General features: G+C 48.5%; 1 protein-coding gene across 1 annotated transcript in view; it reads right to left on the reverse strand.

The window, feature by feature from the left end:
• Positions 1-6,489: 6,489 nt before the first annotated feature.
• The window catches only part of ARL13A (ADP ribosylation factor like GTPase 13A), a 33,753-nt gene continuing 27,119 nt past the window's right edge, over positions 6,490-13,123 (reverse strand). The window contains exons 9-10 of the mRNA XM_015428030.1: positions 10,079-10,177; positions 6,490-6,932 (exon numbers count right to left, since the gene is read on the reverse strand). Coding sequence (XP_015283516.1) covers positions 6,856-6,932; positions 10,079-10,177 — 176 coding nt within the window. The 3' untranslated portion in view covers positions 6,490-6,855. The remainder of the gene's footprint in view (positions 6,933-10,078; positions 10,178-13,123) is intronic.

Below are 13,123 nucleotides of genomic sequence, written 5' to 3' on the forward strand. Positions count from 1 at the left end.
GGCCCTCATTCAGCCAGGAGGAGGCAGGAGGAGAGGGAGGGTAAGTTGCTTCCTCCCTGCCTCTCCCCACCCCTGCCTGCCTGCGGCCAGGGACGGCCTTCGCGGGGCTTCCTTGCACTACCGCCGGCCTTGCAGGTCCACCGCCGGGCCCCTCATGGGGCTCGGCAGTGGAGCTGCAAGGCTGGCGGCGGCGGCCGGGACTTGTGGGGGCGGTGTGTGGCCTTATGACACAATTCTGGTGATGTCAGGGGGTGTGGCCTTATGACACACTTCCGGTGATGTCAGGGTGTGTGGCATATGCTAATGAGTTATGCTAATGAGTTCCCCTAGCTCTTTTTCTACGAAACGACCCCTGTCCAGGAGTCATAAGCTGCTGATTCCTGCCACATAGGCAATGTACCTGGTGTAAAGTACTGTCTTCCAGGTTCCTGTTGCATATAGGAAACTCCCATTTCCATGAGCACAAGAACTGGCCCACGGTAACTATATCACCACCAAAAGATAACCTCTTACCTTTCTTCCCAGGAACAATCCGAGTCTAGGGAGCCACACTGGTGCTTCAGTTTCTTTTCCTTCCACTTTTTCTTCCTTGGTTCATTCCTTCCAAGTACTTGTTTGCTGTCCTCAGGGGCAGATGCCAGAAATGCTTGTCTAAGATGTGCTGGATGGCAAGTTTGTAAACGTGACAGCAATCTGTGTCCATAGAAAATGGCCATCCTTGGAGACCAGCAGTGGAATCATTCAGGCAGCAAAAGAGGACTTTTAGGTCCCACAGTTACGAAACCTTGAATTCAGGACAGCTGCCACTGGACACAAAAAGCATCAAATGGAAAAAAAAGTTAAAACTTTCAGGAGCCTCTTTACATGTTGCTTTTTAAGCAATCAGGTCCGCCAAAGTTTCTAGTCCTCAAGGGTTACTAGCATATTTATGATCCTGTAGGTAATTAATCAGTCTCCTCTGTAGCCCTCAAGAAAAGGAGAAGCAAATATGGCTTGCCACCGTGAGCAAATATTTATGAACAACAAGTTTTTAGTTTGACAAAAATGCACAGTGTACATATCAGAAATCTTGTCCTGCACGGTTGGTTGGTATTAATATCTTCATATTGTATATGGAGGAAATGACTTGCCTAAGGCTACCTAGCAAGTTCATGGCAGAGGTGAGATCACTGCTGGGAGCTTCCTGCTTCATACAACTTCAGGTTTACCATATTTCGAATCCGACTGTAGGGTTGCAGTGCTCATCTCCGTTTCCAAGCCGAAGAGCCAGCACTGTCCAAAGACATTTCCGTGGTCATGTGGCCAGCATGACTAGATGCCAAGGCACATGGAACAGCTGTTACCTTCCCACTATTTATCTACTTGCAATTTTTTGCTTTTGAACTGCTAGGTTGGCCGGAGCTGGAACCAGAGACAGGAGCTCACTCCATCATGCAGCACTCGGGTCTCGAACTGCTGAACTACCGACCTTCCAGCCTGCAGTTCAGCATCTTAACCACTTGAGCCACCGCAGCTCCTCACAATGACAAATCTCATTTTAAATACCCCTCCTATTTATGCTGTGATCATGACTAATAACTGGGAATATTCCTAACTTTCCAACCCAAAAAGAGGACATTTCCCCCACTCTGGAAGGTGGACTCTATGGCATTATAACTCTGTCGAAGTCCACCTTTCCCCAAACCCCACCCTCCCCAGGTTCTGCCTTCAGAATCTCCGGGTATTTCCCAACCTGGAGCTGGCAACCCTAGTCAAGGGCTATAAAGAAATGACATTAGTGAACCTGACAAGGCTGCAACCCTGTCCGTGACCCTAGAGAACAGAGAAGTGTGCGCGCCTGTGGAGGGCTGGAGGAAATGAGCATTAGTGAAATTACATCCCTTTCGCCAAGGAGAGATCAGAGGCATGCGCGAGAGCCACCCCGCGCCTGCGTGTCTGGGCACACTGATGCTTTGAGGACCGCTGTGATCATGCAGGAAGAGTCAAATACACCAACTTGTCTCTTACCTGGTTTCTTGCTTGCTCGCGACTCCTTAATTCTTCCCTTCCTGCTTTCCCAGAAAGGCTTGAACCTAGGACCACCCCCTCCCTCCTGTGACTCGCTCGGGAGCCCTCCTTTTTTTAAAGAGACAGAAACTCTGTCGTGAGATCACCTCGGGCCGCAGGAAGGGCAGCTGCGCCGTCCCACCCTTGAGGCAAGAGGGCTTCTTTGCTGAGCGGCAAATTGGCCGGGATTTCTTGAAGCAGTTGTGTGGAATACGCTGTGCAAATGTTTCTCGCAGGCTTGGATTCTCTGCATAAGAGGCACGAAGCCAGTGAATACCGCCTTTGCCTTCAGAAGAAGCACTTTGTTCGTGAGCCTGGAGATTTGGGGGTTGGAGCCTGGGGAGGGCGGGGTTTGGAAAGGGGCGGGAACTCAGTGGGGTATGGAGTCCGTCCTGCAAAGCAACTATTTTATCCAGGGGAACTGAGCTCTGTAGTCCAGTTGTAATTCCGGGAGATCTCCAGGCCTCACCGGGAGATTGGTAAAGCATAGTGACAGCTTCAGGTGGGCAGCCATGTTGGTCTGAAGCAACAGAGCAAAGTTTGAGTCCAGTGGCGCCTTCAGGACCAACAATGTTCAATTCTGGGTGTAAGTAAGCTTTTTTGAAGAAGTGCACACAAAAGCTTGTACCCACTAGTGACAGCTGAAACAGACCCTCTTACTAGGAATAATCGAATAAGGCCATAGTGCAGGGTTTTTTGAGTTACACATAGGTCTTTCTCAGGCTGCCCAAGAGAAGATTGGGACAGATGCTGAAGTTTGAGAATATGCCCTTTTATTCTAACCCCTCCCATTCTCAGTTTGAGAAAAAGGTTTCAAACAGCAGTGTTGGTCCTAGGATTGCCAATCTCCAGGTGGTGGCTGGAGATGTCCTGCTATTACAGTGCGTGGAGATCAGGTGACAGATCACTTCACCTAGAGATAATGGCCACTTTGGAAGGGGGACTCTCCGGCATTGTAGCCCACTGAAGTCCTTCCCCTGCCCAAATCCTGCCTCTCCAAGTTCCACCACCGCCCAGTTTCCAGGTATTGCCCAACCCACAGCTGGCAACCCGAGTTGGTCCAAAGAAAACAATGCCTTTTATTCAGGCCATCCGACATGACACAAAACAATGTGCAAGCTTTTAAGTTCCTCAGCACTCTTCACCAAGCTGGATGTTTTAAACAAGAGTAAGAGAGAGGGGGGAAATGTTTCAGACCCTTTTCTTGAGGCCTCATGTCAAGCTGACTTCAGGTGTGGCAGGGCACAGGACAGAGTTTGCAGCAAGGCCTCCTTGGCCATCTGTGGAGGAGAAAATAATAACGGGTGTCACTGTGAATACAAAAAGCTGGCAGTTAACCAAATCTCTCTCTGCCGCCAGATAGAACGACACAGGTCCCTTAAAAGACTGACAGCAGAGGGGGAAATGCAACAGCCCTTCTATTAACACTATTGAGAGATTTCATTGGTGAGAATAAAAGAGTCAATTGACGCCACACAGAATGACATTACCTAGGCAGCACAGTCTCATTTCCTGAGCAAGAGTTCTAGGTAACCTGAAAGTTGACAGTCTTGCCCAGTGAACACCAACTGGTCCAAATAAAAGATAACATCTCATTTGCTCTGTGCAACCAGTTTGAGGATACTGAAATTGTGCCCCCCCTCCGCAGAAGACAAGATAATAATGGATTTTAATTTGGATCAGTGGTGGCATGCCCCTTTGTTTGTCCGAGAAGGGGTTCTGTGTCTTTACATGAAGAGAGGCACGCTGGGGGAAGTAGTCACTGGATTTCAGACCCTTGTGGAGATCTTAAAAACCTGTCAGGGGGAGAAAAAAGAGGATTTTTCATACTGACACAGATATAGGCAATTCATTTACTGAATCCTATTTATTCATCTTTGTTAAGTGTCAAGTCAAGGGAAAGCAAAAATTATTTTGGGGATTCTTGGGAGTGGCTTTTGGCAGAACTACGGTTGGCTGGGAGTATCTGTTCCATGAGACTTTACGGCGTTAGGCGACCTTGTCTGATCATGTAAGGCTGTAAAGCAAGTATCTCTTTTAGCAATCATGCATTCCCTGGAGGTAGTGAAACTCTGATGAGGAATGAAGGGCAGACCCCAGAGGGGGCCCTTTCAGTTGCAAGGTGACCCAAGATGGAGCTTCTGTCCTCCATTACTGTAACCTTTCTTTGGACTGTCCCTGCTACAGCTCATTATACAGTGTGAACTGCATTAGTTCCAGTGAGTGACAGGTGAAGATTCGTTTGCTTTGAGGCCCCAAATCATCCATGCGTTTAAAAAATGCATTGTCATTTTGGAGTCCATTCAATGCATATTAGCATAATTCAGAAGTGATGCTAGTTCTGCTGTAAATCTTTCCATATGTCTTCCAGTTAGTGCCTGAGAAGACCTTCCGCTGTTTGTGCACTGGCCAGATGAAGGGAATCTCAGTTCTCCTCCCAAATTGCCCCACCGCCATTTCTTTCCTTTGCTTCCTTTGCTCACACCAGCAAAACTGACAAGGACTTTTCCCACACAGGTTGTTTGGCCCAGGCTGGATGCTAATGGGAAGCAGGATTCTCCTCCCCTCCCCTCCTCACAGCAATAGGGTGCATTCATGCACCTCCTCGCTTTTCTGTCCTTCCTGCAGTCTTTCAAAACCTGCTTTACTATGATCGTTTCTTGGAAAGACTGTAGCAAAGCCAGGCTGGCTGCTATGTAGACAGGAAAGTCTGGTTCTTCCCGGTTCCACGCTCATCAGCACCATTTCCCACACTGCAGGATGCTGTGGTAGCTACCCACCACCACTACAAAGGAACTTTTGTTTTTTAAGTCGGTAATTGATATATAGCTACTGGTTACCAGCCCCGCAGCCACCACTGATATAGTGGAAATGGGATGCAACACGGAAAACCTGCCACGTGGCACCCCATTGCTGCTGTGCTGAATCAGCAGCTGCAGTGGCAACAAGAAAACCACTGAAAAATCTTTGCCTTCCGAAAGAAGTCAAGGATAGCGGTGTCAGCCTCCAGGTGGGTAGCTGGAGATCTCCCGGAGATCAGTTCACCTGGAGAAAATGGTCACTCTGGAAGGTGGACTCTATGGCATTATAACTCTGTCGAAGTCCACCTTTCCCCAAACCCCGCCCTCCCCAGGTTCTGCCTTCAGAATCTCCGGGTGTTTCCCAGCTGGCAACCCTAGTCAAGGGCTATAAAGAAATGACATTAGTGAACTTGACAAGGCTGCAACCCTGTCAGTGACCCTAGAGAACAGCGAAGCGTGTGCGCCTGTGGAGGGCTGGAGGAAATGAGCATTAGTGAAATTACATCCCTTGTAGTTTCGCCAAGCTCCTTGACAGCTGACAGGTTAGGGATAAGCCACAGCGTCGAGACTAGAAAATAGTTAGCGACAGCCGTGGTATATTTACGAAGGGAACACAACTTTTTTTAGATTTTCAAAAATAGATAAATACTGATGCTTTTCTGTACATTCGCACAAGAATAAACATTAAAAAAAATGATTCCACAATGTTGACAAGCACAGTTTTTGGTGTTTGTTCTTGTGTGAATGTACAGAAAGGCATCAATATTTATCTATTTTTGAAAATCTAAAAAAAGAGTGATATTCCCTTCATAAATATATCACGGTTGTCACTGACTATTTTCTACTCACTTATCCCATGATGTCTCTTTGGTTTTCCTTACACTGAGAGACTGGCATGGAGGCAGAGAAGAGGCCCACTCCTTCTGTAGAGAGCTCAGAGCGGTGTACATGAAAACTGCCAAGTTGCATCCACAACAACCCTGTAAGGTGGGTTCAGCTGTCTGAGTGAATGGCCCAAGGGCACTCAGTGAGCTGCACACCCAGTGGGGATTTGAATCCAGGTCACATCCAGCACTACCACCTACTCCACCTTAGTTCTATTATGTTATGCAAACTTCTGTTCTTGGTTATTGTTTCTGGTTAAAGTTTGGTTAAAGAGCCAGTTTGGTGTAGTGGTTAAGTGTGCGGACTCTAATCTGGGAGAACCGGGTTTGATTCCCCACTCCTCCACTTGCACCTGCTGATGTGACCTTGGGTCAGTCACAAGCTCTGGCACAGCTGTCCTTGAAAAAGAGCAGTTTGTGTCAGAGTTCTCTCAGCCCCACCCACCTCACAGGGTGTCTGTTGTGGGGAGAGGAAGGGAAAGGAGTTTGTAAGCCGCTCTGAGACTCCAAGTGAAGGGCGGGGTATAAATCCAATCTCTTCTTCTTCTTCTTAAAAAAAACACACACACTGAGACTTTGTTTTTTTTTAAATGTACATCACAGTTCAGTCTAACAAATATTTAGCCATTTGAGATGTATGGTGTATCTGGAAATTGCACAGCCCTCAGACTTGGGTATCTCTCCCACATTACCAAGTTCTAGAGGAGCAAGGCAGTCTGTGAGAAGTACCCTCACTGGATGTCTTCCTATTTGGGCATGACGTGAAGACTGTGCTGCTAAAAGGGTGCCTGCTGGGGCAGTGCCAGTGGGGCACAAAGGAAGGAATGGCTTCAAAGCATCCAAATGATTTGTCCTTTTTGCAAATGAATCCAGAAGAGACTTTCCCAAGGATGAGGCTGCAGATTTGCACTGGATTCTGGTGATGTGGAAGCGGAATTCCCAGAGCCATCCCCATTCTCTCCCAGAGTTTTGCTTTGAGGCATCTGATGGCCTGCTGTACACCAGTGTCTCCCTTCTGAATGCCACACGATGTTTCGGTCCATCTTCGGATCAGGTGCTTAGTCTCTCCTCTTCATCTCTGCTGGTACCAGCTTGAGACTTCTGCCCTCAGGTTATTGACTGGCTCAGGAAAAGTTAGATGAATGAGTCTTCTGCGCCTCTTGTTGCATTTTCAGAGCCAGCATGGCTCTCCGATACAATTCTAGGGAACACAAACACAGCTGGTGTAATACATATAGCCGGCACTTCTTGCTATCTGCTGCAGGTGCAAGGAGGGGGGGGAAAACCCAACATCATCCTCATCTCTAAGGAAGCAATATGGTTTTGATAAATAAATTAATGGCAATTCACAACATATTCCTGGTGGTGTTGTCACTTCCTTTTCTGGAAGAAATTAGTGCTGCTGTTGGCTTGGGGAAGGAGGCACAGTTGCAAAGAAAGAAACTGAACAGACAAACAGCTTTTCTCACTCTGAGGATATCACAATGAGGAAAAGGCTCTTGCCTGCAGTTGCAGAGCATACACGCACATGCATGCGCACACACCCTGTTCTTAAAAGTGGTAATGCTACTGTCTGATCACGGTGGCAAAGTCACAGTGCTTCAGGTATGCTCATATTTGGCCCATAAAATACCAAGGTTTTCATGTTCTAAAAAACCCTAATGCAGGAGTAAAAACCTACCCCAAGAACAGCCCTGCCAGATTAGACCACAAGCCCATTTCGTTCATCGTCCAGCCTGCTGCTTCAAAGAAGTGAGGCATGAAGGCAACAGCTCTCTCCTACTCCCCAGGGGTATACTGCCTCTGAAGATGGAGGCTTTATTTAGCTATCAGAGTTCACAGGAGTAGGGAGCTCTGGGCTGTGTACATGGTTCCTCCATTTTATCTTAAGAACATAAGAGAACATAAGAGAAGCCAATGCTGGATCAGGCCAGTGGCCCATCCAATCCAACACTCTGTCACACAGTGGCCAAAAATACCAGGTGCCATCAGGAGGTCCAGCAGTGGGGCAAGGACACTAGAAACCCTCCCACTGTTGCCCTCCTCCAAGCATCAAGAATACAGAGCATCACTTGCCCCAGGCTGAGAGTTCCTATCTATACCTTGTGGCTAATAGCCACCGATGGACCTCTGCTCCATATGTTTCTCCAATTCCCTCTTGAAGCCATCCACGCTTGTACCCGCCACCACCTCCTGTGGCAGTGAATTCCATGTGTTAATCACTTTGGGTGAAGAAGTACTTCCTTTTATCCATTCTAACCCAACTGCTCAGCAATTTCATTGTGCCCCCACAAGTTCTTGTATTGTGAGAAAGGGAGAAAAGTACTTCTTTCTCAACCTTCTCTATTCCATGCATAATCTTATAAACCTCAATCATGTCACCCCTCAGCTGTCATTTCTCCAAGCTAAAGAGTCCCAAGTGCTTCAACCTTTCTTCATAGGGAAAGTGTTCCTTTGATCATTCCAGTTGTCCTTTTCTGCACTTTTTCCAATGCTATTGTCCCGGTCCACCGGCCCCAGGACAATCCTTCACACCCCCAGAGGCATACCCACACCCCAACTCACCCCAGGAACGGCGGATGAGCTGGGGAGTATCGACAGCACAACCCCCACAATGGATGCGGCACGATGGGGCAACTCCCGAGAGCCTAAGCAAGATGTACACTGCTGGCAGGGCGAGACCCGCCCAGCGAACCCCATGGAGCCCCTCCCTTGAGAGGCGCGAAGCAGGCCCCACGAGGCAACAACAGAAGCCGCCGGCGGCACCTGGCGGCGCCAGCGGCGCAGCCCTGGGCCAACAAGACCGCCGCCAGTCCACTGCTGACCACACCCCAGACGCCCGAGGAGCGTCCTGGCCTATGAATGAGGGCGGGGCCGGATGGGGGAGGAGGGAGGCGTGGAAGATGGGCGGCGCTGGCAGGGAAGCATGGGGAATAAAAAGAGGGGCTCTTGGAGAGGACCGGGGAGGACAAACGCGAGAAGGAGACACTACGCACGACGGCTAGAGAGAGAGAGCTAGGGCGAGTGATCTCCAGCTTACAGGGCAGAGGAACCTAAGGGGTGCTGCTAACCCCGTTCCCTGCCGTTCTGAGCCCCCCCCCCGACTGCCAGCGTAACCCAGCCCGCCGCCCCGGCTACTAGTGGGATCCCCCCCCCCCGGCACCCAGGAGAGACCCATCACAGTTATAATGTCCTTTTTGAGGTGCAGTGACCAGAACTGTACAAAGTATTCCAAATGAGGTCACACCATTGATTTATACAGGGACATTATGATACTGGCTGATTTGTTTTAAATTCCCTTCCTAATAATCCCCAGCATAGCATTGGCCTTTTTTATTGCAGTCGCACACTGTCTTGACATTTTCAGTGAGTTATCTACTACAACTCCAAGATTTCTCTCTTGGTCAGTCTCCGCCAATTTGGAACCCATTAACGTATATTTATAGTTAGGATTTTTGGCCCCAATGTGCATCACTTTGCACTTGGCCACATTGAACCACATTTGCCATACTCACACTCTGTTTCCTATTAATTAGCCAGTTTTTGATCCACAAAAGGACTTGTCCTTTTATCCCGTGGCTATTGAGCTTACTTAGGAACTTTTGATGAGGAACTTTATCAAAAGCTTTCTGGAAGTCAAGGTAAGCAACATCTATTGGGTTGTTTAATTGTGTGAAGGAGGTTCCACTGAGAAGTGTGACTGGCCCCTAAGTGTCATGCCTGAGTGGGGATTTGAACACAGGTCCCCTCCCTCCTACTCTATACCACACATACAGCCTTTATGTATTTGTCTCTCCCCCTGCCCCCGTCCAGCTATCCAACTACATCTTATGACAGCCAATTATATAAGTAACCAATGTGTTGCATGCAGTAGTCCTGAATGGATTTAATGGGGTGACCCTCAGTTTTAGCACTATGGGAGAGATGGAGCAAACCCTCTCTAATTCTTTCCTACACACCCAGAGTAATTTGTCAACCTCTTTCATGATAAGAATGTAAGAGAGAGTGATTAAAATGTGGAATTTGCTGCCAGAGGATGTAGTGATGGTCACAGGAATAAAGAGTTTTAAAATGGCTACTAGCCATGGTGACTGAGGGGAACCTCCACATTCAGAGGCACTAATCCTCTGAATCCCAGAGCCAGGAGGCAACATCAGGGTAACTCCTCGGCCTCTATTCCGTGTTGTTGGCCCTCCAGAGGAACTTTTTGGCCACTGTATGAGACAGGATGCTGGACTAGATGGACCACTGATCCGATCCAGCAGGGCTCTTTTTATGCTATCATGTTCTTATGATTGGCATACAGAGTATTCTGCAAAGACTGTAATGCCCCCCCCCCTTTCCTACCAAAAGTGCTCGACAGGTTCTCAATGGGTCGGGTCTCGGTTTGCTCTTTGGTTTTGATTTTATTTTTCAGTATTTTATTTTTTTTCTTTGTGTTCTGTCCTGGAAGAACAAAAATGAAAAAAAAATGATGGTTTAATCATCCAGCAAGCCTATTTTGAAGCCTTATCAGCTAGTTAGGACATTTTTAAATACCCCCCCCTAGAAACTATGCATTTATTTTATTTACCACATTTGTCCACCATGGCAGCTAACAGATTAAAAACATACTGAAATCACATTTTACAAACCATTGAAATCATACCCCCCAAACCCTCACATCATTGTCACAATTAAACCCAAAGCATATACATATACAAAATCATAAAAACAACAACTAAACACAGGACAGGAAGGCAGGATCACTGAGGAAACACCAAACAAAATTTTAAAAGACTTCACCACTGGCGGAAGATGGCAACAGAAAAGGGCAGATGAATAGCCCTGGGATAGGGTTGCCATTCCCCCAATGGGGACGGGGATCTTCCTGCTTTTGGGACCCCAATCTGCTGCTGGCCAGCTGGCTGGCGGGGGAGCCCTGCCCCAAAGAGCACCGTCATGCCCAACGTGCCCATCACAATGATGTCACCCAGAGGTGACATCACGCCAGGCACATTGAGTGGGGAACGTGCTAGCATTTGGGTAAAAACTCTATGGTGACCATAGAGTTTTTTACCCAAATGCTAGAGCGTCCCCAAACGACATGCCCGGTGCGATGATATCACTTCCGGGTGATGTCATTGCAGTGTGCGCACAAAGACCCCAAAAGCCAGGCCTGAGGGGCCTCCCCCAGGACTCAGGTAAGCCCTGGCAACCCTACCCTGGGAAGAGAGTTCCAGATTGGGAGCCAATGTAGATGGGCCAAGATTGGAGTGGTTAGGGTCCGTATGACCCACTCCAATCAACACCTTGGCTGCAGTGTTCTGTACCAATCGAAGTTTCCGAACACTTTTCAAGGGCATCCCCATGTAGAACACATTGCAGTAATCTAATCGATACGTAATAAGGTTTGTACCACTGTTGTGTATGGAATATAATGTATGATGGTGTTGAGCTTGAGTCTGACTAAGGTATTGTAAACTGACCTATCAGAACAAGGGAAGTTCTGGAGGGAAGCAAAGTGATTGGTCTTTATGTACAGTTTCTGATTGGATACTATCTGACATGTGGGCGTGGCTTGCCAAGCCCGGACTGTTTAAAAAGCAGCCTGTTGCTCCATTGTTTGTCTCGTTCTGGTTCTTCTGACTTCGTGTTCAATAAAGCTGTTATCACTGTTCACCTGCTGCCTCGAGTCTTGTATCTAACAACCACAGTGGCTGGGTCTTTTCTGTCCACAAAGGCTGCAACTGGCACTCCTGGCGACGGCTGACACACCTGCTTACCCAGCAGTAGGCCTGGGTCCGAGAGCCCCTCAGACTATGGACCTGTTCTTTCAAAGGGAGTGCAACCCCATTCAGACTGGGTGACACTTTGAATCCCAGATTAGACCTTCCCCCCACTAGTAGCAGCATCTCCGTTTTGTTGGGATTAAGTTCCAGTTTGTTAGCCCTCATCCATCCCAAAACTGCCTCCAGTTACCTGTTCACGGTTTCCACAGCCTCCCTGGGACCAGCTGGGAGCACAAAATAGAGCTGAGTGTCATCTGTATACTGGTGACAACCCAGCCCCTAAGGGGGCAGGTGCCACCCAGATGGACTGAAGAGGCGCTGTCCAAGGAGGAATGCCCAGCCTGCCAGGTCAATAGCTGGAGACCATCTGGACAGCAGGGTGTAGCTTGGCACACCCATAAGAACATAAGAGATGCCAATGTTGGATCAGGCCAATGGCCCATCTAGTCCAACACACTGTCACACAGTGGCCAAAAATACCAAGTGTCATCATAAGGTCCAGCAGTGGAGCCAGGACACTAGAAGCCCTCCCATTGTTGCCCCCCCCCCCAAGCACCAAGAATACAGTGCATCACCTGCCCCAGACATAAGAACATAAGAGAAGCCAGTGGCCAAAAATACCAAGTGTCATCATAAGGTCCAGCAGTGGAGCCAGGACACTAGAAGCCCTCCCATTGTTGCCCCCCCCAAGCACCAAGAATACAGTGCATCACCTGCTCCAGACATAAGAACATAAGAGAAGCCAGTGTAGGATCAGGCCAATGGCCCATCTAGTCCAACACTCTGTCACACAGTGGCCAAAAATACCAGGTGCCATCAGGAGGCCCAGCAGTGGGGCCAGGACACTAGAAGCCCTCCCACTGTTGACCCCCTCCAAGCACCAAGAATACAGAGCATCACTTGCCCCAGACATAAGAACATAAGAGAAGCCAGTGTTGGATCAGGCCAATGGCCCATCTAGTCCAACACTCCGTCACACAGTGGCCAAAAAAACCAGGTGCCATCAGGAGGTCCAGCAGTGGGGCCAGGATACTAGAAGCCCTCCCACTGTTGCCCCCCCCAGCACCAAGAATACAGAGCATCACTTGCCCCAGACTGAGAGTTCCTATCTATACCTTGTGGCTAATAGCCACCGATGGAAGTCTGCTCCATATGCTTATCTAATGCCCTTTTGAAGCTGTCCATGCTTGTAGCTGCCACCACTTCCTGTGGCAGTGAATTCCATGTGTGAATCACTCTTTGGGTGAAGAAGTACTTCCTTTTATCTGTTCTAACCCGACCGCTCAGCAATTTCATGGAGTGCCCACGAGTTCTGGTATTGTGAGAAAGGGAGAAAAGTACCTCTTTTCCCTACCTGCTCTATCCCATGCATAATCTTATAGACCTCAATCATGTCACCCCTCAGTCATCGTTTCTCCAAGCTAAAGAGCCCTAAGCGCTTTAACCTTTCCTCATAGGGAAAGTGTTCCAACCAGGGGTCTTTTCGTAGAAAAAGAGCTAGGGGAACTCATTAGCATAACTCATTAGCATATGCCACACCCCCTGACATCACCGGAAGTGTGTCATAAGGCCACACCCCCTGACATCACCGGAAGTGTGTCATAAGGCCACACCCACAACT

This window comes from Gekko japonicus, unplaced genomic scaffold (genome assembly GCF_001447785.1).
Source record: "Gekko japonicus isolate JY-2015 unplaced genomic scaffold, Gekko_japonicus_V1.1 scaffold1022, whole genome shotgun sequence".
In the NCBI taxonomy this organism is placed as follows: domain Eukaryota; kingdom Metazoa; phylum Chordata; class Lepidosauria; order Squamata; family Gekkonidae; genus Gekko; species Gekko japonicus.